This window comes from Ailuropoda melanoleuca, chromosome 13 (assembly GCF_002007445.2).
Source record: "Ailuropoda melanoleuca isolate Jingjing chromosome 13, ASM200744v2, whole genome shotgun sequence".
Lineage (NCBI taxonomy): Eukaryota > Metazoa > Chordata > Mammalia > Carnivora > Ursidae > Ailuropoda > Ailuropoda melanoleuca.
The window spans coordinates 26083597-26108942 of record NC_048230.1 but is presented as its reverse complement, the minus strand read 5'-3'; the positions used below and the strand labels follow the sequence as shown (position 1 = coordinate 26108942).

Sequence of the window (25346 nt, the reverse complement as noted above, 5' to 3'; positions counted from 1 at the left end):
CCTTGGAGATGCTTTGGGATTGAATCATTCAGGTTCATATGCATTTCTCTTTTGTGGTTAAGTTTGAGAATACACTCACTAGAGCTAGAGATAAGTTAGCTTAGGGAATGGAGATAACATGACACTAATTGGCCCACTGAGGAACAGTTCCATGCTGCTGGTCTCATCACTTAGATTGATATATGAAAGACATATCACTTACACTGATACATAATAAACGTATCTATCTAGAACATGTAATATATATATATATACCTAGAACATCTAATATATTATCTATCTAGAACATCTAGGATATCTACTCTGTCTATAGCATCTGATCTATTATGTGTGTATGTGTGTACATATCCTGCTGTGTTATGCTAGTTACAACCCTCTGCTTTAGAGGAGGTTGTGGTCTGGGAGAAATGGAAAAATCAAACAGGTTCATAATGCAATAAAGTACAAATTTAAAATATATTAAAAAAATAAGAAGAAGAAAACTTAAATAGATCAATGACCATAAAAATATATTGAAAAAGACTTCAAAAGAGTATATGCCCCCCACCCACCAAAAAAGCCAATAGACCTGATGGTTTAAATGTTTTAACAAACTTCCGTGGAATAGATTGTTCTCTTACTATTTAAACTCTTCCAAAGTATAGAAATAAAGGAGATGTTTCCAGCTTATTGCTGAAATAATCCTAATATCAAAACCTTAAAAAGACAGTGAAAGTGAAGGAAATGGTTAGGATTTTGGTATCCTGCTCAGTGTACTAAGCATGGCTTAGATTCTCAGAATGCAAGGATGGCTCAGCATTAGGAATTCTGTTAATGTAATTCATTAAATTAGTAAGTTAAATAAGAAAAGCCATATTTTTGTTAGACACCAAAATTTAGTGTCCCTTCTAGATAAAAATAATTTCCCAACACAGTAAAGAATATTTGTCAGAGCCTTCTTAATACAATAAGGAGTATTTGCTAGAAACCAAATGGAACAGTATGCACAATGGTAAAACACTAAATACCAAACTATTCGCATTAAAAACTGTTACAAGAGGCACGTGGGTGGCTCAGTCATCTAAGTGTCGGACTGTTGGTTCCTGCTCTGTCATGACTTATGAGTTGAGAGATGGAGCCCAGTGTTGGGCTCCCTGCTCCACAAGGAGTCTGCTTGAAGATTCTCTCTGTCTGCCCCCCCCCCCCCCCGTCTGTGTCTCTGTCTCTCTCTCTAAAGTAAACACAGCTTTAAAAAAAAAAAGGTTACAAGATTGAGGATGCATCCTTCCATTGATATTTTTGTGAAGGATCCAGCCAATACAATAAGACAGAAAAAGGAATGGGGTTATAAATGTTGGAAAGCTGGAGACAAAATTGTCATTATTTATAGATAGATAGGTCTTCCTATAAGATCCAAGAGAAATAATAATAAAAAAAAAAACTATTGGCACCAGCAAGAGTTCAGAAAGATGACTGCATTCAAGGTAAATACTTTAAGACTCTTATATAATTCTCTTATATATAGCAAGAATAACCTGTTAGAAAATGTCAGAGAAGAAAAGATCTGATTCATAATAGTAAAAACACTGGTATACAATATGCATATATTATTGGTATGCATGATAAAATGTCTGGAAGGTTATATACCGACTCATCGTAGTGGTTGGTTAGAGGAGACTTTTTTTTTCTTTCTCTGAGGGGGTTTTATTTTCTTTACTATAATCAGAGACTTTTTCTTATCCCTCCCCACTTTAAAAAAATTGTGGTAAAATACACGCAACATAAAATTTACCATCTGAACCTTTTTCTTTTTTTTAAAGATTTTATTTATTTATATGAGAGAGGGTGAGAGAGAGAGAGCACAAGCAGGGGGAGTGGCAGGCAGAGGGAGAAGCAGGCTCCCCGCTGAGCAGGGAGTCCAATGTGGGGCTCAATCCCAGGACCGTGAGATCATGACCTGAGCCACCCAGACCCCCCCATCTGACCCATCTTTAAGTGTACAGTTCAGTCGTGTTGACTTCAGTTACATTGTTGTATAACCATCTCCAGAACTCTTTTCACCTTACAAAACTAAAATCTATACCCATTAAACAACAGTTCTTCGTTCCCGTCTCACTGCAGCCCCCGGCAACCACACTCTCCTTTCTGTCTCTGTGAATTTGGGACCTCATCAAAGTGGACTCATACACTGTTTGTGTTTCTGTGCCTGGCTCACTTCACTTACCATAATTCCTTTCAGTTCGTCCTTGTTGTAACACGTGTCAGAATTTCCTGCCTTTCAAAAGCTGAATAACGTTCCACTGTATTTGGACCACATTTTGCTGATGCATTCATCTGTTGAGGGACACTTGGGCGGCGTCCGCCTTTTGGTTATTGTGAATAACGCTGCCATGAACATAAGTGTACAGTTTTTTTCTCGTACAAGACAAAGATGTAGCAGGAACACAGAAGAAAGGACATCTAAGTCTAACTGAGGAAGTCGAGGAGGGTATCTCAGAGAGAGAGAGAGAGCTTGTGTTTGAGCCAAGACTTAAGGCTGATGACCGATACACCAGCCTGATGAGAGAGCGCTCTAGGCAGAGAGAAGACCGTGTTCAGACAGGAAAACATGAACACATGTATTTTTGGGAGGAGTTGTGGAAAATTCAGCATCTGGTTGGATAAGGAAAGGCCAAGGGCCATATTGTGAACACCTCTTTAGTTAGTCATGCCCAGCAGCTGGGCTTTGGAAGAGCAGTTTACCACAAGGGTCCTGGGGCCAGACTGTCTGGGTTTGAGCTTCATAGCTTTGCCCCTTGCCGTGTAACCTCAGGCAGTGGGAATGTGCCTCCCATGGGAGTGATTATACTACCTACTTCACAGAACTTCATTAATTCGTGCCTGCAAAATGCTTAGAACAGTGCCTGACACATACATGCGAAGTAAATACGAACTGCTCTCTGCTGCTGCTGTCACGATCACTGTCATGAGCACTGTCACCAACATCATACGTCACGACGACTGTAAGAAATGAGAACCTACTGAAGACCTTCAGCGGAGCACTGAGGTGCTCAGATATGGACAAGGGGGAAGTAATAACACTCACTGTTTGAGACACTGGCGACGGGGAGGTTAGCAATGAGCACGCGCCCCTGCCTCCCTGGAGTTTTCTGTTCTGGAGAACCTTTATGTATCTGTTCTTCCTGTCCCATAGGATAAAAATACTTGATATAAGCCCATTTGGGTCGAGGTTCCCAAATTTATCACAAGAGGCAGGGGGAGTAGTAGGTGCCCTATGGATGTTCCCAGTTTTGTAGATCCAGGGTTGGCAAACAGTGCCCGTGGCCCCAGCCCAGCCTGCTCTGCCTGTTTTGGTAAATGAAATTTTGGGGAACACAGCCACACCCTTTTATGTCGGCGTTGTCTCTGGTTGCTTTCATGCTGTAGTGACAGGGCTGAGTGTTTCCAGCAGACACTAGCTGACCCACAAAGCCAACAATAGTTACCACCAGCCTGTATAGGAAAAGCTTGCAACCCTTGATCTAGAACTACAAATGGCATACTTGAAGCCTCAACCCAGGCCTTCCTGTTATTTTCTCTGTTTACATCATCTGGCATATTCCTAAGTGTCTTTTATGGGTCGAGCACCAGGAGGTAGGAAGACAAGGAGATGTGAGCCGTGCCAAGCAGGGCTCTCAGTCTAGTTGGGATGATAGGTGTACAAACACTCAGAGTGAGAGAAACATAGAGGAAGTTGTGAGTAATTTTGCCTACAGAAGTTGAATACGGTTTTACGGGAGAGCCAACGGGTGCACTAAGTCTGGAGGTGAAGGAGTTCAGGTGTGCTTGGGCGGGAGCGCACACCAGGCTGAGCGGACGGCGTGTGGGGAGCGTGCTGTATGTGGGGAAGGGTGGGTAGTTTGGGGTGACTGAAACACAGGGAGGGGACACTTCACTTGTCATGGGATTGCGTGAAGCATGGGTCTGTGCTGGGTTGAGGTGTGTACACCTGGAAGCAGCAGGAGCCAGGAGGTTTTTACAAGGGTGCTAGAGGCGGGCTTCTGTGGGTGCTAATGCACCCCACTGTTCCCCTTTAAGTGCAGTACCAATTTAGAAGTAGATGTGGCAGTCGAAAACAGTAAACCGTCAGCTGTATTGTTGGTGAAACAAGACTGGAAAACACAGTTTGGGCAGGTAACCATTGGGGATTTCTGATGCCCACCCCGTGTTCCATCTGGGGGTGCAGGGGTTGGGTTTGCAGAACGGCACATCCCCAGCCACCATACGGAGCTTCGGAGACCAGAGACGAATACCCGCTGAACACAGAGTGAGAGGCCTTCAGAACTGCTGCTAGAAACCAGGCCCTGGCTCCTGCCCTGGGTGTGCCCCTGGAAGGCAGAGGTGGAGGAGAGAGGCACCAGCTAAAGTACTGGGTTCTTCGAAGATCTGTGCGCAGAATCTTTCTCCTAATCTCACCGATCAGATGAGTCAGTCCCCCGATGAAGAGAATAAATCGGGGGAGGAGGTTGCGTTCCCTAAACTTCTCGGGGAAGTTTGTGTTCTGTGGGCTTGGCTGGGGACCGTCGGAAAGGGAGAGATGGTCCCTGTGGAACTGGCATGTTTGGGTCTATATCTGAGACCCCTGCTAGCAGCGTAGGCAACAGATTGGAAATGAGGGAGATGAGAGGCAAAGAGATCCATAGTTGGGGCTTGAGCTGAGCCAGGAGAACCGGAGATCTGTTTGCGAGATTACAGAGCACAGAGCCAGGAGGATTTGGTGACTCAGTGTGAAGTCTGTCTTTGAGACTGAGAATTTCTAGTTTGGAAAACTGGGTCTGTGATGTCCCTCCTGGACTCTCAGTTCTGTTCCATTGGTTGATACTTCAGTCCTCTGTCAATATACACTGTCTTGATCACTGCGGCTTTTTTTTTTTTTTTTTTAAGGGTTATTTAGGGGCACCTGAGTGGCTCATTCGGTTAGGTGTTGCTTTTGGCTCAGGTCACGATCCCAGGGTGCACCACACTGACGATGCCCGGCCCGCTGCCTCTGTTTCCCTTCCCCTCCCAGTGGTGGCAGCACCTCAGCTGAACAGGAAGGGCGGTGGGTGGGATGGCGACTGGACATCTCCCCATGTATCCTGTGTTCACGTGTCTGTTGATTCTCTCTTGTGGCAGCAAGGGGGCCAGGCCAACCACCCCACAGCCGCCGTGGTGACGGAGAAGCAGCAGATGCTGGAGCAGCACCTCCAGGATGTTCGGAAGCGAGTACAGGTGAAGCAAGTCGTGGGCAGGAAGCCTTTCCTTGGGGACATGGCCTGTGGGTCCTGCGTGTGTCTTTTTTGAGGTTTTGGCTTCATTTTAATTCTCAGAAACTTTCTTTTCCCTCTTCCCAGGAACATATGGTTCACTTCTGTCTCTCTTGTTTTGGTGTGTGTGTTGGTTTTAAAACAGGATCTAGAACAGAAAATGAAAGTGGTGGAGAATCTCCAGGATGACTTTGATTTCAACTACAAAACCCTCAAGAGTCAAGGAGGCAAGTGACTATTAGAGACATTAAACTTGAGTGTAGAAAGTGAGTTTGTTACCTGAGTGTCCGGACTTGTGTGTGTGGCGTCTGCTCCGGCTTTGGGCTGGGGGCGGATGTGGCGCGCAGGGGCCGCTGGCGCTTACGGGAGCGCGGTCGTTTGGGATACGAGTATCCCCTCGGGTCAAGGGGGTTTTCCTTCGTTCACAGACATGCAGGATCTGAATGGAAACAACCAGTCGGTGACCCGGCAGAAGATGCAGCAGCTGGAGCAGATGCTCACCGCGCTGGACCAGATGCGGCGCGTAAGAGCATCGGTCCCCCTCCCCTGCCCCCCCCCCCCCCCCCCNCCACCTGCGTGCTCGCTGCGTCTCGTGGCAGAGCTTGCCTGGTTTCGAATAAGTTCCTTCTCTGGAATTGACTAAAGAGTGTGGTTAGCGACGGCCTGAGGGAATGTGTTCTGACTTTGTTTGGGTTTCCAACCAGAGCATCGTGAGTGAGTTGGCGGGGCTGTTGTCCGCGATGGAGTATGTGCAGAAAACTCTCACGGACGAAGAGCTGGCTGACTGGAAGAGGCGGCAGCAGATTGCGTGCATCGGGGGCCCTCCCAACATCTGCCTAGATCGCCTAGAAAATTGGTAAAAGATGACAGAGGAGTGTTGCCTTTCTTTCCAGAATGCTGTGCTAAAATTATGGTCATAACTGCAGGCTCAGGAATTGGGCTCCATCTCACAGGTGCAGATTTTGATGTACTCAGATTAAGCCTAGGGGCGCCTGGGGGGCTCAGTCAGCTAAGCATCTGCCTTCCGCCCAGTTCGTGATCTCAGGGTCCTGGGATCGAGCCCCAAGTTGGGCTCCCTCTTCGATGGGGAGTCTGCTTCTCCTTTTCCCCCTCCCCCCTCCTTGTGTACAGTCTCTCTCTCTCTCTCTCTCAAAGTTTTAAGAAAACAACAAGTCTAAGAGTTAAAGTCTAAAGAGTTTTACTTTATTTGGACAATTTTCTAATAAAAATAAGTTTATATCGCTATATTTTAAATATGTTTTATTTATTTGAGAGAGAGAGCATGTGGTGGGAAGGACAGAGGAGGAGGGAGAGGGGGAGAGAGAATCCGAAGCCAACTCCACTGCTGAGTGCAGAGCCCCATGCCTGAAAGATGACAACCTGAGCCGAAACCAAGAGTCGGACACCCAACCGACTGAGCCACCCAGGCGCTCCTGTTTTATTTAATAATTTAAGTAAAGCTTTTGGTTTAACTACATAGCACAGTCCAAAGTTTGAATTTTAGTTATTCTAATAATCTAAAGTGATACATGCTTTTTATAAGGGAAAAAAGTTCATACACAGAAAATGAATAAAGAGAAGAAAGGTCTTTTAAAAACCAGTCGTTCAGATGTCCCTATAGCTAGAATTTTGATGGCCATACCTCTAGCCATCTGTCACTGTATACATGTACATAAAGATAGTCATCTCTAGGGGCGCCTGGGTGGCTCAGTCAGTCACGCATCTGACTCTTGATTTCGCTTCAGGTCCTGATCTGAGGGTCATGAGATCAAGCCCCATGTTGGGCTGTGTCCTCAGTGCTGAGTCTGCTTGTCCCTCTCCCTCTGCCCCGCTCACCCCCAGCACGTACATGCTCACTCTCTCTCTCTCAAATAAATACATTGATTAAATCTTTAAAAGAAAAAGAGATCGTCATCTCTACGTTTTCACATCAGTGGGATCATTCTGTATCTGCTCTTTTGCTTTCATTCACGCAGCAGGTCCTTTGTGAGCACCTTCGTGTGCGAGGCCCAACAGTGCGCCTGATGCACCGGCTTACACTATGAGAAGCTTGACATGAAGGGTGCGCAGCACGTAGAGCCTGACGTTGGGAATTTAGGGCAGCCCTACGTGAGAAAGCCTGTCTGTTCATATCTCACTAACCCGGAATTTTGTTAATTCACTGAAAGCGGTTTTAAGTGCTTTTTTTTTTTTTAAAGATTTTATTTATTTATTCGAAAGAGAGACAGCCAGCGAGAGAGAGAGGGAGCACAAGCAGGGGGAGTGGGAGAGAAAGAAGCAGGCCCATAGTGGAGGAGCCTGATGTGGGGCTCGATCCCAGATCGCCAGGATCACGCCCTGAGCCGAAGGCAGACACTTAACCGCTGTGCCACCCAGGCGCCCCTAAGTGCTTTTTTAAAAATACATTCTTTTTTTTTTTTTTAAGATTTTATTTATTTGAGAGAGAGAAAGAGGGAGACAGAGGGGGAGGGGCAGAGGAAGGGGAGAGGCAGACTCCCTGCTGAGCAAGGAGCCAGATGCAGGACTTGATCCCAGGACCCTGGGATCATAACCTGAGCCAAAGCAGACGCTTAACTGACTGAGCCACCCAGGCACCCCTTCCTTGGGGGTATAAGTTTTCACACTTCTTCCTCTATGCCTAGCTCTCTCTTTGAAATGTTACATTTTAGGAAGGGACTATTTTTAGAAAACAAAATAGATACCCTTTTTCTTATTTTTTTTTTTGTAAGCTCTACGCCCAATGTGGGGTTTGACCTCATGACCCCGAGATCAGGAGTCATGTGCTCTACCAACAGAGCCAGTCAGGCGCCCCGCCCCCCACACACCTTTTCTTATTTAGTACCACTGAATTATACACTTAGAAATGATTGATTTTTTGTTATGTGTATTTTACCACAATAAAAAAAAAATTTCCTTTTCTTATTTTAGGGGACTGCATGGTGGTGTTTATATCGGTGGGATTCCCTGCCCCTTCTTCAGTTCACTGGTGTGCACTCACTTAGGTAACTGGTAGCTATCATATTTTATTGACAGGATAACCTCATTAGCAGAATCTCAACTTCAGACCCGCCAACAAATTAAGAAACTGGAGGAGTTGCAGCAAAAAGTGTCCTACAAAGGGGATCCCATCGTACAGCACCGGCCAATGCTGGAGGAGAGGATTGTAGAGCTGTTTAGAAACTTAATGAAAAGGTAACATACAATTCTGGTTCCTTTCCCTCATCCCCTCGCTTCGGAGGCACAGGACCAAGACCGGTTCACCACGAAGTATGTGGACTGCTGTCCCTTTCTTTGCTTTCAGTGCCTTCGTGGTTGAGCGGCAGCCCTGCATGCCTATGCATCCTGACCGGCCCTTGGTCATCAAGACTGGCGTCCAGTTCACTACCAAAGTCAGGTGGGCCCCGCACTTCCTCATTTGGTAGATATTTTATGAGAGACGCTCTTAGGACGAGAGCAGAGTTGGTGGCCACAGGGTTGTTGTTTCCAGGCATCACAGGCAGTAGGTGGGTATGGAATTTGTTGGCATCGTGTCAACTTGCTACTTGATTCTCCTGTCAAAAGCTAAGGAATTGTTACCTCTTTTTGAGGTTACCTGGGCCTGTGCCTGTAATTTCAGGCCTATAGTCTTAGGCCGTTGTGTCTCCTCCTGCCCTACAACAGAGGCAAAATAGTGCTGGATATTTTCTGTTCTTTGAGCCTACTTTTCCCTAAGGATTTTAAGGGAAAGAGTAAGGCTTCGAGATATAGAAGCTAAAAGGCCGTGGAGCGGGTGGGTGGTGGGCCTTGCAAGGTGGGGTATGACTTTCACACCCAAGTCAGAGCAGGTATGTTGAGGTTTGCCCTTCTGCAGTGAAATTTCCTTCTTCAGAAAGTTGGTGTTAGGTTTCAGGTTTAACAGAAAGAATACCAGCTGCAGAGCTCGTATTCCCGTAATATTTCTCATGAAACGACTTTTATTATCCTTTTGTGAATCTCTCACAACTTTGTCCAAGTTCAGGGTTCTTAGGCTTTCTTTCAGTACCTCTTGCCCCGAAGGGGTGATACTTAGCATAAGGTCAATGCCACACTAGCAGGAAGAGGAGTTTGGGATTGTGCTTCTTTCACCTTTTAGAAATGAAGGGTTGTAAATTTTATATTCCTTCAAGTAGGAGTTGCTTGGGGGAGGGAGCCTACTGACTTTTTTTCTTTTTAACTGATATTATTTTCTTTACTCAAAGACTTTTTCCCCCCCTTTTTTTGAAATAGATTGCTGGTCAAATTCCCTGAGTTAAATTATCAGCTTAAAATTAAAGTGTGCATTGACAAGTAAGTACTATGTATCTTAGCCCTTTTTTTTTCTTTTTTTCAAATGAGAGACAGAAATGAGAACTTGGACAGATATCAAGTGAACACAGAGACTTTATCTCCATTTAGGGATCTTCATTTTTTGAACAGAAGTTTTCAGAAGTCTTGCAGTGCATTGTCATTTACATGCCTGAACTAAACCACAAAGCTGGTGGTACAGATATGAGTTGTGATTGCTGTTGTGTCCCCCTTTTTCTTCAATTTTTTACCTATAGATGTCATTTATGCATATCATATAAAACCCTGACTCTATGGGAAAAATTGATGCTTTGTATTGTTCCACACTTCACCACATAATGGAATACACAATTTTCAAAATTTGACTGTACTTTTCAAAAATTAAATGCACGTACCCTTTGAAGAGATTTGAAAAAAGAATATTATCCTTAATTTGGGGGTGACATAAGTATCTGGAAATTATGAGAATGAACTGGAAAATAATTACTAATGAAATAAGGGACTTAAGGAAGGTGGTAGGTTTAATAAATAAATAAAACAAAAATTAATAACTTCAACCATATAATAACATTAACCAGTCAGAAATTATAATAGAAAAAATGATTTCACAATAAGCAACAAAATTAAAAATATATATATTGTGATAAACTTAACAGAAATGTTTAAGATCTATTTGAAGAAAATGATGAAATCTTATGAGGAAGGGATATTGTAAAAAGTGATGAAATGAATCATATTCCTGGATTGCAGACTTTTATTATAAAAATGTTGATTCTTCTCAGTTAATGTGGCACCAAGCAAAATGCAAATAGAATTTCTTGAACTCTTGACTTGCTCTTCAAGTTGTAGCTTAGATGAGAAAAATAAGCAAGGATAGTTTTTTTGTTTGTTTTTTGTTTTCAGATTTTATTTATTTATTTGAGAGAGAGAGAGCACGAGCAGGGAGAGAGGCAGAGGAAGAGGGAGAAGCAGACTCCCTGCTGAGCTGGGAGCATAATGGGGGGCTCGATCCCAGGACCCCAGGATCATGACCCGGGCTGAAGGCAAATGCTTAACTGACTAGCCACCCAGGCGCCCCACAAAGATAGTTAAAAAAAAAAAAGTATGTATTTAACTTCATGTTAAAAAAATTTTAACATAAAATTTATCATCTTAATCATTTTTAAGTGTATGGTGTTACATATATTCACATTGTTGGCAACAGATCTCTAGAACTTCTTCATCTTGCAACATGGAAACTTTACATCCATTGAACAACAAGTCCCCGTTTCCCTATCCTCCCAGCCCCTGGCAACCACCATTCCACTTTCGAAAAAAAAATTTTTAATGAATAAAAATAAATGGGAGCGGTGTGGGAAGATGCCCTGCCAGGTACTAGAATGTAAAGTTTCAGTTCCTAAATGAGTGTGTTACTAGGGCAGGAATAAACTGATTGATCATTGAAACAAAATCTCGAGTCCAGAAATAGACTTCAAGTTTATATAAAGAATTAATATATGTTTAAAATGATATCTCAAATCAGTGAGTAAAGGATGGCTTTTTCAGGAAGTAGTTTTGGGAAAACCTGCTATTGGGGAGGATTTGAATGAGAAACTCGAGTTTTACTCTTTGCTAACCATCAGATGTATCTATATGTTTAAACTCATGTATCTTAAAAACATAGGTGAATGTGTATATAATATAATGATGGTAAAATCACAAAATGGTAAAAATACTTTGGAAGAGAATTGGGTAGTTTCTTACGAAGTTCATATAACATGCACCTACCCTAGGAGCCTACCATTCCACTCCGAGGATTAACCCAAGAGAAATGAAAGTATATATCCACACAGAGGGCTGTACACAAATGCCCATAAATAGGTGAATGAATAAACAATTTGTGGCATATCTATAAGTGTACGCTATGCGCCGATGGCACTTACTAATTGGTGGTATATCTATAAATGGAATATCACTTACCAATAAAGAGGAATGAGCTACTGGTACTTGCAACACATAAGAAATCTCAAAATAATTACACTTAGTGAAAGAAGCCAAACCAAGAAAGAGTTGTACTTTAGTTTCCATTTATGTAGAGTTCTAGAAATGAAAATGAATCTATGGTGACGGAAACCAGATCAGTGGTTGCCTGGGGACAGAGGTGGGGTGGAGTGTGGGATTCGGGAATGGATTACAAAGGGGCCTGGGGAAACAATGGGGATGATGGGTATGTTCATTATCTGGTTTGTGCTGATGATTTCACAAGTATGTGTAGCCTATATACCTATGTCAGACCTTATCCACAGACATTTTCAACAGTGCACTTTATTGTTCATCAATTATATATCAAAGCTGTAATACAAAAAAAAAATTTTTTTTTCTAAAAAGGAAATCTAGAGGGGTGCCTGGGTGGCTCAGTCAGTTAAGCATCTGCCTCTGGCTCAGGTCATGATCCCAGGGTCCTGGGATCAAGCCCCGTGTCAGGCTCCCTGCTCAGCAGGGAGTCTGCTTCTCTCTCCCTCTCCCTCTGCCCCTCCTTCCTGCTCATTCTCCTTCTCTCTCTCTCTCAAATAAAAATCTTAAAAAAAATAAAAAGGAAATCTAGATTAAATGTGAGGGAGAATTTCCTGGTAACAAGGACTCTTAAGTTTTAAAATGTGATATATAGAAAGATACCTTCTGAATGGTTTAAAATTTGATCAGTTTTAATCTGTAAACCCACACAAAATGTTCGATTTAATAAGTAGTAGCTGTTGTTAGTACATACATAGCCATGGAGAAGCACTTTTAAAACAGTACTTAAAATAATAAAAAAATAAAAGACTGAGAAATTTGACTGTATAAAAAACTATATATTCAAACACGTAGAGCTGAAAGTGCGCACACTGGGAGGACTGTTTCCGGCTAATATCAAATGGGATGATCTGAGTTGCAGGTAATAATAAACCTTTACAGAGAACCCACTGTGCCTTAAATAATAAGGAAATTTGCATCCTAGTATAACTGGAAATGCAGAATTAGGACAAGTTCCTGACAGTGAGATTAGTGACTCACTTATGTCACCCAGGACCCAGAATCTTCTCTCTGCCTTCTCGGCCATCCTAAGTATCACCGGCTTTGTGAGATTCCCTTCTGAGTTCCAGTATGGTTGCTTGTGGTAGTTAAGGCCCCATGCTTCTTTGCTCGTATTGAGTTGAAGCTGTGGAAAATAAATCCAGCCTGGGTTGTAGTTCCTTCCCAGTCTGAGTGAGACAGTGTAGGTCATGTCCTCACCCCCAGGACCACTGCGCTGTGGGCACGCTGTGCTCTGATGTACTTAACTATCAGGATCCCCTGGAGGTGGGGATGGGAAGGATACTTGAGCAGAACCAAGGGTCTGTTGGGAAGGAGTAGGTATGTGGACGGTTGGCATATGTCACATATAAAATGTAATTGCATTGTTTACAGAAATTCCCAGGAGAACAGTGGTTTTTCCAGCAGAGTAAATTACAGGTATTTTTTGAAGAAACACGGGGCCAGTTTTATTAACACCAGTTTATATTCTTAACAGAGACTCCGGGGATGTTGCAGCCCTCAGAGGGTAAGTTCAGCCTAGAGGCTTCCTTTTGATCTGTTTAATCTGACTTTGTCCTCTGGCTACCCAGTCACCTGTGTGGTCGGTTTTTCTGCTGTGATTCAGATCCCGGAAATTTAACATTCTGGGCACAAACACAAAAGTGATGAACATGGAAGAGTCCAACAACGGCAGCCTGTCTGCAGAATTCAAACACCTGGTATGAGGGGGGAGCCTGAGTCCCCATCTCCAGGGGCGTCTGGTAGAGGGAGAAGGAGGTTGGTGGTGGGGAGCCTCACGTGACATGGGTGCCCCCTGCTTTTCTTACAGACCCTGAGAGAGCAAAGATGTGGTAACGGGGGCCGAGCCAATTGTGACGTAAGTTTTATTGGGGATGAAAGCCAACTTGGGAGGGTTTTCTTTGATGGGGAGAGAGCAAGAGCCTTCTTATTGCCCAGAATTAGAGACACCAACCTGTGGTTAAGCTGTAGTTATACAGAAAAATCATCACAGGTCAGAATGACACGGTCAGAAGTCACATCTGCTCTGGAGTTCTCCGGCTTGGAGCATTTCCCTGATTGTCCCGGGAGTTGGCGGGAGTTGGCTGTCTTTAAGGAGGAGTGGAAAGCCCCTGGCTGACTTACCCACACCCATTTAGTAGAAAAGCTTTCCACCTTGGCCTGGGGCTTTCCAGATTCCCCTTCCAGCTTCTGCCAGCTGAGACCGCTTGGCTTCATTTTTGGTGACCTGTTTTTCTCACTGTGGTGGCATCGAAGATTGTAATAAGTCGGAGTTAAACATCTAAGAAGAAAAAGAATAAAACCTGTCCCCCTGTTGCCCTTATTGTCTCCCTTCCTCTGATTCAGATTACTGAATGCTTAGTGTCAAGAATAAACTTTAAAAAAAAAAAAAAAAAAAAAAGGGTAAAGGTGACCAGAAACTAGGTTTCCATCTTTGGAAAAGATTGTGACACCCTGTTCTTGTTCTGGTGTTTATGCCCTGAAGCAGTCTTCCCTCTTCTCTAAAATGTAGCAGACCTTAAAAAACAAACAAACAAACAAAAAAACCCTGAATTTATAGTACTTGACTATAAAGCGTGAAGTACAACATAGAAAAATGTGTGCGGTATATTCGTTTAGAAAAAGCAAGATGGCGGGGCGCCTGGCTGACTCAGTGGGTAGAGCGTTGTGACTCTTGATCTCAGGATTGTGAATTCAAGCCCCACATTGCGTGTGGAACTTACTTTAAAAAAAAAGAAAAAAAGGAAGATGAAAAATAATTTGAGTAGTATATTATTATATTTGTTTAAAAAGTATATGTACTACACTGTTTTTTGTCTCTTCATGTATGAATTCCAAAGTTCTCAAGGAATATATGCCAGTATTTATGTATTTATGCTGCTGTTGGTACCCAAGACTACTCTATACTATCTCTGTAATATCTGCAATTTAAACAGAACATTTATTATTTTTATAGTTAGAAAAAGAAGTGTTTTAAAAATGAATTGGAATTGTGTTTCTGAGAATTCATTGGGAAGTCTTACTGAAAATAAGGTTGCTGATTGCTGGTGGGAGTATAAATTGTTGCTTCAGAAAACAATTTGGCATTATAAAAAATGAACGTACCCTCTAAACCAGCAGTGCCATCCCAGGATTTAACAATAGAGAAATCTTTGTACATACGTACCAGGAGACAGGTACAAAATGTCACAGCAGCCTGATGGCAAGTCCTGAATATAACCCACCATCACCACTAGAGTAGGTAAGAGATTTGCGGTAGAGTCCTATGATGGAATCCTATACAGCTGTGAAAGTGAATAACCAGCAGATTCACACAACCATGGGCGCAAAAAGCGAGGCGCGCAAAACTGAGTCACCCCAATACGTAGGGTATGGTTCCATACGTATAAGGTTCACAAACATCCAGAACTATACAGTGCCTCCGTTGTTTAAAGATGTAAGTATGGTAAAGCCATAAAGAAAAGCTAGGAAATGATAAACCCAAAAGACAAACTAGCAGTTAGATCCGAGGGAGCAGGGACAGGGATGGGAGTGGGGAAGGGCACCCTGGGAATCTCAGTGGTAACGGGCTTTTCCTTAAGCTGGGTAATAGGTACAGGTGTTCATTGTTTTGTTGTTCTTTGTGCCTTACCCATTTTATAAATAACCCCTTGGGTCTGTAATATTACAATAAAACCAGTAAAAGATAAGGTTGAAGATCGTAGCACTTGGAGTTGAAGAGAGCAGGTGCTCAGGGTTGTGTCCCTGGCAGCGTGTCCGTGGCCTCCTGGGGGACTACCCTTCTTGGTGCAGCGTGGCTGTGGCTTGTCACTCTCTTCAGCTGTGGCTTTTAGTGTCCGGGGCCGTTCTCTCTGAGGAAGAGAGTGTCCTTCTTGTTATTGTAGGCCTCCCTGATTGTCACCGAGGAGCTGCACTTGATCACTTTTGAGACTGAGGTGTATCACCAAGGCCTCAAGATCGACCTTGAGGTGAGTTCTGTCACAGAGTCGGGACAGGGCTGCATGGAGGGGTGATTCGGGACAAGAACATCTAGTTGGGATTTTTTCTACAGAAGGTAGAGTGATGACTCTGCTCAGGACGGTGTTGATAATTTGCTTGTTTTTCTCCGAAAACTCCAGAGTATCCCAGCTGAGAGTAGAGTCTTGCTTGAGTGCTTGGAAGACGCACGTACAGTTGACCATTGAACCACACAGGGGTTAGGGGCGCCAACCCCCTGCCCAGTTGAAAATCTGTGTGTAACTTTGGACTCCCCCCAAATTTAACAACTTAGAGCCTGTCGTTGACTGGAAGCCTTCCTGATAACATAGCCTGTTAACACATATTTTGTATGTTATATGTTTTATATATCATATTCTTACAGTAAAGCTAGAGAAAAGATGATGTTGCTAAGAAAATCATGAGAGAAGATATGTTTACAGTACTGTAGCCTGTTTATCAAAAAAAATCATCCACGTATAAATGGACCCATGTAGTTCAAACCCATGTTGGTCAAGGGTCAACTATAAAGTCAGCTTTCAGCAAACTCGATGTGAAAATCTGTATTTAGAAATTAGTCAACTAGTTGACTTTATAAAGTTGGGGCAAAATAGTCTTTAGACAGCTAGTGTTTAAGTTCCTGGTTGTGCCCTGTGGCCCATGTTTGGCATTCTCTCCACTCTGGGTGTTGAGCTGACTCAGCCATGTTTTTCCCCAAAAGTTGGCAGTAGGTGTGGTTCGCGGCACGTCCTTTTATTCCAAAACCTGCAGGTATGGCTGAAGAGATGTTCGATGCTGTGAGGGCCCTCTGCCCCCCCAGCTCATTCCCCACTTTTCTCCACAGACCCACTCCTTACCAGTTGTGGTGATCTCCAACATCTGTCAGATGCCAAATGCCTGGGCATCGATCCTGTGGTATAACATGCTGACCAACAACCCCAAGGTAGGTGCCCATCCTCTGGAAGCTGTTGTTGTGGTCCCTCGTGTGGGTCATCAGGCACCACTGTCTCATCTCAATGAGCAACTGTGTCATTTTCAATAGAACGTGAACTTCTTCACCAAGCCCCCGATTGGCACCTGGGATCAAGTGGCCGAGGTGCTTAGCTGGCAGTTCTCCTCCACCACGAAGCGAGGGCTGAGCATCGAGCAATTGACTACGCTGGCAGAGAAACTCCTAGGTCAGCATTTTCCCTCTTTTCCCTGCTGCCCTCCTCAGAAAAGGAATCTGGCCTGTGGGGCTGTTCATTCAGGAGAATTTGCTGAGCAAGGCTCCATACTGGGGCCCGAAGGCACGCGCTCCTGCAGTGGGAGGACTGGGGGTGCCAGTGGGGTCGGGAGGCAGAGGAAGCTTGCCTCCTGCTGATCATGTCTGAGGTAGGGGGCAGGTGTCTTTTCTCGTGGTGGCTGCACCCCTCACCCTTCCAGAGCACGACTTTGTCTAACCTTAGGAAGAGATTTGTTGAAGTGCGTGTTCAAAGGCAGAGGTAAAAAGCTTGACATCCTGTCCGTTTCTTCAATAAATTGGAGGCTTATTTTTATTTTTTTATCCTGAAAAAAAAATTTTTAGTGCACTAGGTTACCTGCTACCTAGACTGTAAGTAGCTTTGTCCTGTGCTGTCCCCAAACGTGGGGACACTAACACTTTCAGCTTGGTCGTGTGTGCTGCTGGTCCCCAGGCCACCACGCAAGACGAGGCGGAGGTGGTGGGGGGAGGGGTAGAGACTTGATATGTCATCCACCACGTCCTCTAGGCTAAACAACACCCCGGGTGATCAGATGATGGGGTTTCGTAAGGGTGGATGTGTGGATGTGTGTGTGCGCGCACGTGGACGCACGCAACGGTGGGAACCTTCAAACACTTGAAGGCCAATGGTTTCTCGGCCCATTGTGGGACAGATGTGTATGAATGTGTGTTCTAAGAAATAAGGCCTTGATTCAAAGCTGAAAATTACACTGTTTTTTTTTTCCTTTAGGACCTGGTGTGAACTATTCAGGGTGTCAGATTACGTGGGCTAAATTTTGCAAAGTAAGCCATCTTGTTAAATCCTCATGGGAGTGGGAGTGTGGGAGGGAATGCTCACCTGTGGGGTTGTCGTGGATGGTACTGGGCTTGAAGGCTGAAGACTTATGGTCTCACGGCCAGTAGGACCTATCTGAGAGTAGATGGGCTTGGGGATTTTGGTGGCTTCGTGCCCAGAGAAAGGAAAAGTCTGGGAGGGTAGACTTGGCTTTCGCATTATTCTTTTCTTTAGGAAAACATGGCTGGCAAAGGCTTCTCCTTCTGGGTTTGGCTAGACAATATCATTGACCTTGTGAAAAAGTACATCCTGGCTCTTTGGAATGAAGGGTAGGTTGAAGCTCTTGTGTCTGGCGGAGTGCACGTGTGGAACAAGTCGCCTGCTCTCTCAGCACGCCAGTGGTGGGGACCCTGTCAGCCCAGATCTTGTCGCTCTTCTTTGGCTCCAGGTACATAATGGGTTTTATCAGTAAGGAGCGAGAGCGGGCCATCTTGAGTACCAAGCCCCCAGGCACCTTCCTGCTACGGTTCAGTGAAAGCAGCAAAGAAGGAGGTGTCACCTTCACTTGGGTGGAGAAGGACATCAGTGGTAAGTTGAATTCTTGGCCACCCCACCTGGCCACAGCTGTTACTAGTTTCAAGCACCCAGTGCCCCCTAGTGGGCAAAGATGGCTTCGCACACCCCTGCCTCCTATAATAACACTTTTCAGTGACTTCTTGTCTCCAAATTCTTTCAGCTGGAGGATTGTTTGCCAGTTTTGTTTTGCTTGCTTCGGGGGCTAATATTTGCCTAGGAATTTGCAATTTAAATCTCATTCTTCATCTCCTTTCTTACCTACCCTGTTAATATATCTTACGCAAGTTGTTATTCAGGTATATTGCCCATGACCCAACTGGGTAGTCTGTCCAGAAGCCAGCTGAACATTTCCACAGTGCCACTAGACTGGACAGGATATTCATGGCTCAGGAGCTGGGTTGGCATAAGTCTTTCCGAAACTTTCAAGGAAAGATAAATCAGGTCGTTTTCTCTGAGATTACCTGGCCACGGGTTCCCTTATCTTCCCTTACAATATCCCATGACAGGTAAGACCCAGATCCAGTCGGTGGAACCATATACCAAGCAGCAGCTGAACAACATGTCGTTTGCTGAAATCATCATGGGCTATAAGATCATGGATGCCACCAACATCCTGGTGTCCCCGCTGGTGTATCTCTACCCCGACATTCCTAAGGAGGAGGCGTTTGGAAAGTACTGTCGCCCAGAGAGCCAGGAGCATCCTGAAGCTGACCCAGGTAGTTGTTGATTTTCCGTGTCGGGCGTTTAATTCTGGGGAAAAACGGGGCAATTGCAGGATCCCTGGGGGACAGGTACATGCCCCAAGGGCCTGGTGATCTTTTATTCCTCTTTATGGAAAAGAACTTTGTAGTGAGTGCTTTTGGGGATGACTAATGGGGTTGGAGAGAGGAGAGGAGTCGGAGTCACTTGTCCCTGCCCCACAGGAAACCTGCCAGGCTAAAGGGAGAAATAGCACACACACACTCACCCCACATCTAGAATGCTGCCGAGAGAGCAAGGACGGGATGTCCAGCCAGCACAGCGCTTCTTACACGGGAGCTGCCGGGAGGTTTGCAATGCCGACTTGAGTCTCGTGTGTTTCCTTTTCCCCGTCACTGAATAATGTGAGCAGTGTCGTGTGGGATGGAGAAAGGCTTTCTGGAGGAAATGAGTGTTAGCAGCACGGGAAGGCGGTTTACGAGCAGAGGTGGGGGGAGCAGTGGTGATCAAGGGGGAACCTGTAACCTGTGGGAGGGCTCTTGGGCTCCGGATGGGATTTAGAGCACGCAGCCCTTGAAATAAGCGATTGTGTCACGTGCTAGAGCACAGGTGTTTCTCTAAGTCTGTAGACATTGTTTCACAGTAAGCCTGTAACCACCAGCGCCGTCATCAGTGTGGATGGGCGGCCCCGCTGGTTTGTCCCATCCCCATTTGCTGCTTTGGGTCTCTGGGTTCTTCTCCATCCGAGTCCTGAGGGGGAGCCTATGATTTGCCATTCTTTGTTTTTACCTAACATCCCCTCATTGGAGAGCCAGCAGGGGGCTCTTTAAAGCGATCCTTTGAGGGTAGCTTCCCTACCCCAGTTGCTTTTGGGGAAAAAAAATGGCAAAGACCTCACGCTAGCGCGCACACACCTTTTCCTAGGAATCCCCTCTGAGGAATTTCTTGGGATGGGGGAAGACTGGGAAGAGGGCATTTGAGTTGCTTGCTAATTGTCCTCTTTCCTTTGTTCTGGTGTTGGGTTTTGCTCACGCTGCAGAAGAGCTAACTCTCACTTCCTGTCTGCTGCTTATCTGGCTTTCCAGCTGTGCTTCAGTTGGGAGATGTGTTTATCGGCCCCACACGCTACCCTTTGTTCCTCCTGCAGGGGACATTTAGGGCCACGTGCTCATCCTTTGGCTCGTTTTGCTTTCATGATCCATGTTCCTGGTCTGAGGCCAGGCCCTCCGTTATCGTCCGCCATCCTGTGTGACCGGGAGGCAAGGTCCTTTCCTGCCTGGAGTCACCAGTGTTTTCTCAGGGGGCAAGACTCCAGGCAGGAGAAAGGAACTAATGACTGGAGTGCTTTGCCAGCCTCCTGGGGAGGCGAGTATAAGCAGTGGACACGGAGGGGCTTGGCGTGTCGGGAGCATGATGATGGGGTGGGCCGAGTGCTGGGGGCGTCCTTGCATTCAAGTGGGCCTCCTCCAGGAGATGGATCTGTGCCCATTTTCTCTTGTTCTCCATCATGAAAGTATTTCTGTCCCCAGGGATAGATTGATCATCTTCCCAGGACTCTCCCTTTCTCCCTACTTTTCCACCAGACCCCACACAGGATTTCTCGACTGCTTGAGGGAGAGAGTCCTCTCTTAGAAAGGACAACCCCCTTCCCATACAAATTGGATGAAGTGTGTTGACAGCCTTACACAGCCATAGCTGTACTTTCAGTCTTGGTTCTCCTTTGTCTCTGCTCTTGCCGAATCTCAGCTGAAGCTAGTTTTCTCAGCTACCTGATCACTGGGGAACTAAACCCTTCTCTGCCCGGGATGCCGGCTGCCCTCGGGTTTGTGCCACACTGGGTTTATAAGACTCCAGAACCCTCTCTGGGGAGCGTGTTTGGATTCGGCTCCACGTGAATCCATTTCTTGGCCCCAGATAACCTTGGATGGCAGTCTGAGGACCCCTGACAATGCCTTTTCTCAGATTGTCAGATTTTCTGATTCCTTGATCTCTCTATAAACCTCAGGCTTGATAACTGTGTTTCTCTTGGCCCACCCCACCCTGCCCCACACCTCCTAAGTGATTTGTTCACCGGAATCCCCCACAATTCATGCCAGTGTCTCCAAGGCTCCTTGACCTCTTGGTGTAAACATTTAACACCTAAAATTCATTTATTCCAATCCTCGCATTTCTAACTATGGACGAAGAATTATAAATGACCGAGATGGGCACCTCCCTCTTCCCCGTCTCTCTCAGTGTAGAAAGTGCTTTGCTTTGGGTGTCTTGGCCGTGGTAGACATAGTGAGGCCCAGGCCTCCCGTCTTCAGTCCAGAGTTGATGGTCCTGCCACTCCAGGTGGCCTCCCTTAATAGAGAGGCTGCTTTTTGTGTGATGTCGCTATCCGCCCGGGGAGTTACTAATACGGCTCCCCTAAAAAGTAGTAGAGGCAGATGAATGTCCGTAGGAGTGGAAAGTATGACTCTGGGCCTCGGAAGGGCATGAGCAATTTCCGCATTCTCTCAGAGGCTTGGTGACTTTGGCGTCTGAGCAGGACTGTGGTGTGTCGGAGCCCAGGCCGCGTTGGCTCCGTTCCTGCACGCAGAGAAGTCGTGGCTAAGACTTTCGGCCAGGCCAGAACACAGTCCTCAGACCACATGCGGGCAGCTCAGTGCTCACCTCATGTAGGGGAAGAACGAGCAAGGCGGGCATTGGTCTAGGCTCAGGTGGGACCAGGGTGTGCTGAAAAGTCTCTGCAGGCCAGGAAAGCTTTATGGAAAGAGTTGACCCGTCACACTGCAAGCGCCCCGCACACCCAGTGGTACAGGGGGGTGGGGGGGCAGCCCTGAGGGGAGATGGGGCTTCAAAGGGACCTGTGCTCCAGGATGGAGTGAGGTGCACGTCAGCACCGATGAGGCAGCCGGCTGCCTCCTGCCCTCTGCCCACAGTGGGGTCACAATTAGTAAGCCCCAGTTTTCTTCTTCCCAGGTGCTGCCCCATACCTGAAGACCAAGTTTATCTGTGTGACACCGTAAGTGGCTTCCCTTCTCAATTTGGCCTTCGTTTCTGGTGTCCTCAGTTCTCCTGGGAGTGGGACGCTGGGTGAGAGCTACGCTGTGAAGGGCCAGCGCGCCCTGGGCTCTGTGCAGTACTCCAAGTGACCTTGTGCGTTTAAAGAGCTTGAGCTTTTATTTTTCTGTTGGAGACCAGAGTTTGATGGCTTGTGTGTGTGTGTTTTGTTCTTTTTTTTTTTTCTCCATTGTGTCTTGTCAACCCGGCCCTTTCCCCTCCTGCTGCTCCCCATTTCCTACAGAACGACGTGCAGCAATACCATTGACCTGCCGATGTCCCCCCGCACTTTAGATTCATTGATGCAGTTTGGAAATAATGGTGAAGGTGCTGAGCCCTCAGCAGGAGGGCAGTTCGGTGAGTGAGTGGTGACAGACCTTGTCCTTAGGACGGAAGGCAGCCCCCTTTGTGTGCCATGCACCGAGCCGAGAGCTCGCCCTGTGGGATTGGTAGAAAGTTCTAGAGCAGTGCTAGCACCTCCCTTAGAAACCAAATGTGCACCACGCCTGTAAGTGCGAATTTTCTAGCAGCCACATGAAAAACAGCAATAAGAAACAAGTGAGGTTAACGTTAATATTTTTCTGTAACCCGATAAATCCCCAATACTAGCATTTTAACACATAAGTAAAAGTTAATGAGGTTTTTTTTTTGTTTTTTTTTTTTTTTTTTTTCTAAGTNCTCTGAAACCTGCTGGGCGTTGTGCGGCTACAGCCCATCTCGAGCGGGACTAGCCACACTTTGCTGCTCAGTGCGCCCGTGGCTCCAGGCTGCCACATGCAGCAGGACAGCCTTCGATCTTTCCACGTGGACAGTTGGGAACGAGTTAAGGGAGGAAGGGGACTGAGCCCTTCCAGAAGACCAGACCCTCTAGGGAGGAGAGTAAATCTGGAGTATCCGACCCTGTCTTGGCCATACGGGGCAAGGACACTGTATGGCAGTGGTGGCTGGGCCTCTGTCCCCCCGAGGGCTACGGGAGTGCCCCTTGCCGGCTGTCGTGGGACTCAGGCTCCTGAACAAGCTCTCCCGCTCTGTCCCCCCAGAGTCCCTCACGTTCGACATGGAGTTGACCTCGGAGTGCGCTACCTCCCCGATGTGAGGAGCGGCGGGCTGAGGCTGCAGAGAGCGAGGACCGAGGCACCTACCTGTGATCTACCACCCCTTACACAGCCGACCCCCAGATCGTCTGAGACTCCTCTAACTTTGTGCTTCCAGATTTTCTTTTAATCTCCTACTTCTGCTATCTTTGAGCAATCTGGGCACTTTTAAAAAATAGAGAAATGAGTGAACGTGGGTGATATGCTTTTACCTAAATGCAAATAAGAATGTGTTCTCTGAGACTGTGATGGGGGGATGTGGAAGGGGTGGCAAGAGGGAGAAAAAGGAAATGTTCTGGTCTTTTCTTGCTCCCTGCCCCTCCTTTCTCAGCAGCTTGCGTTGTCCTTAGACAAGTGCCTCTTCGTGCCTGCGCATCCCTCTGCCTGTCTCCGTAAGCTCACGCCGCAGGCTGCCTCTAGCTACATGACTCCTGGCATTGCACTTTTAACCTTGCTAACAACCAAATAGAAAGTAGGACTTTCACAGCCCCTAGGTTTCTTTTTAAATTAAAAAAAAAAAATTAAAGGGCAAAAAACACTGTATCGGCATAGCCTTTTCTGTATTTAAGACAACTCAGTCGGTAGCCTTCTTGGTGCTTTAGGCATTCAGCTTTCTTCAGGATGATAATTTATAGAAATCCTGAAATGGACTTCAGATCCAACCCTTAAAAGACATCTGAAGCCGTGGCTTGGCCTTTGGTTATGAAATAGGAAGGTTGAAGGACAACCTAAACATCCTAGACATTTTTAAATAGAGTTTTTATTTTCCCCTTTAATGTGTTGGCCAGTTAGTAAGTAAGGCTGGGCGGAGGCGTGCTTACCACCTGTGTCGTCCCGTCCCCCCCCCCCCCCCCCCCCCCCCCCCCCCCCCCCCNCTTCTGCTCCTGTTCCAGAGCCTGGGTTGTTCCTGTGGGTGCCTTATAAGGGATGGGGTGATCCTTCCTTCCTCCCTGTCCACCTGACCCCCCTTGTGTAGGGCTCCTTCCAGTGTCTAAAGGTCCCCTGTTCTGTTTGCTTTGGGAATCCTGGAATAAGAAGGCGAGAGTTACAGGTGGAACACGATAGACTGTGTGGCCCCAGCCAAGGGTCTAGTTGAGCTCAGGGAATACGGTTCTTATCCCGGTTTCTTGGTGATTTACCGCGGCACCTCTAATCACTTCTTCCCTTGGTTAACCCAGGGGCAGAGGCTTACTGATAAACTCGAGGTCTATCCCTTGTGTGAGGGAGCGTACGCCCTGGCCTCCCCCCAGTGCTGGTGACCATCTCCTCCCCCCTGGGGCCAGATGAGGCAGAACAATTCCCATTTACTCTGCATTTCAGAACACTTCGTGGTCTCCAATATTTGGGCCGCCTCTGACCCGGAGGCCCCACTAGTTTGGGTGGTCCAGGACCACCTTATGTCAGTTGGTCGGAGTTTCTATGGAGTGCTGTTTGTTTTACCAATCCTCAGCAGGTTCAGAATTAAGGGGATGAGGACCTTCTCTCCAAGACAGACAGGGGTTGCGGTTGGCCATCCCTGTCCTTCGGCCTAGAAATGGCTGGTAGGTGGTACAGAGCTCTCCCTTCTCCAGCAACACTCTTCACTTCATAATAAGCTTAACTCAGAAACTGAGAGAAGATTTAGATCAGAGGGACCTGGGGCAAGGATCCAGGCTTCCCTGGTGCAGATATTGTAAAGTTCGTGGCTTTGAGGTAGCATGTGTATCTGGTTTTAACTCTGATTGTAGCAAAAGTTCTGAGAGGAGCCGAGACTTGTTCTGACCCCTCCCTTCAAGAATCGAGCCCTCCAGGACCTGCCCGCTTTGTCTCCACCGTCTCCCCCTGCCCGTCCCCAGCCCAGCTGCGGGGTTCCCATAGATGGCTCAGCCTGCCTGCACAGTGGTTTTGTCTGCTGCTGTCCTGGTCACCGCATCAAATTCCAATGTATACTTCATAGTGTAAAAATTTATATTATTGCGGGGTTTTGGTTTTTTGTTTTGTTTTTGTATATTGCTGTATCTACTTTAACTTCCAGAAATAAAAGTTATATAGGAACCATCTGAGGGCGTGGCAGCTCTGTCTCTGGCTGCTGGAGGCTCCCTTCCCCCCCACCCTGTCTTCAGTTGTGAGGGGCCCTTACCCACAGGCTGAGCCTGGCTCCTGACAGGAGGGGGTTGCCCCTGCTCCCAGGCTGCTCCCCGTAGTGCAGCTCTGGGGCCCTGAGCACCCCCCCCCCCCCACCCTATTAGGAAGGGGCCTCCAGGGAAGGGGTAACCAGAGGAGCCAGGGGTCATACTCCTTCTGCACAAAGGTATCGGTGGAGGCCTCCCTTCTCCCTGTTT

The 25346-nt window shown here is 46.4% G+C and overlaps 1 protein-coding gene across 5 annotated transcripts in view; it reads left to right on the top strand.

Annotated features, from left to right (window-relative positions):
* Nucleotides 1–25064, top strand: part of STAT3 (signal transducer and activator of transcription 3) — a 66849-nt gene extending 41785 nt beyond the window's left edge. For 2 of the 5 annotated variants that reach the window (XM_034641683.1, XM_034641688.1), the window contains exons 5-24: nucleotides 5134–5229; nucleotides 5410–5491; nucleotides 5693–5787; nucleotides 5969–6120; nucleotides 8298–8456; nucleotides 8566–8658; nucleotides 9510–9569; nucleotides 13096–13125; nucleotides 13225–13318; nucleotides 13429–13476; nucleotides 15503–15586; nucleotides 16438–16536; nucleotides 16636–16771; nucleotides 17567–17619; nucleotides 17846–17940; nucleotides 18060–18199; nucleotides 18694–18906; nucleotides 21851–21893; nucleotides 22176–22288; nucleotides 22972–25064. In XM_034641683.1, coding sequence (XP_034497574.1) covers nucleotides 5134–5229; nucleotides 5410–5491; nucleotides 5693–5787; nucleotides 5969–6120; nucleotides 8298–8456; nucleotides 8566–8658; nucleotides 9510–9569; nucleotides 13096–13125; nucleotides 13225–13318; nucleotides 13429–13476; nucleotides 15503–15586; nucleotides 16438–16536; nucleotides 16636–16771; nucleotides 17567–17619; nucleotides 17846–17940; nucleotides 18060–18199; nucleotides 18694–18906; nucleotides 21851–21893; nucleotides 22176–22288; nucleotides 22972–23027 — 1941 coding nt within the window. In that variant the 3' untranslated portion in view covers nucleotides 23028–25064. The remainder of the gene's footprint in view (nucleotides 1–5133; nucleotides 5230–5409; nucleotides 5492–5692; nucleotides 5788–5968; nucleotides 6121–8297; nucleotides 8457–8565; nucleotides 8659–9509; nucleotides 9570–13095; nucleotides 13126–13224; nucleotides 13319–13428; nucleotides 13477–15502; nucleotides 15587–16437; nucleotides 16537–16635; nucleotides 16772–17566; nucleotides 17620–17845; nucleotides 17941–18059; nucleotides 18200–18693; nucleotides 18907–21850; nucleotides 21894–22175; nucleotides 22289–22971) is intronic. The other 3 variants (XM_034641687.1, XM_034641686.1, XM_034641685.1) reach the window with 3 other exon arrangements.
* Nucleotides 25065–25346: the final 282 nt, after the last annotated feature.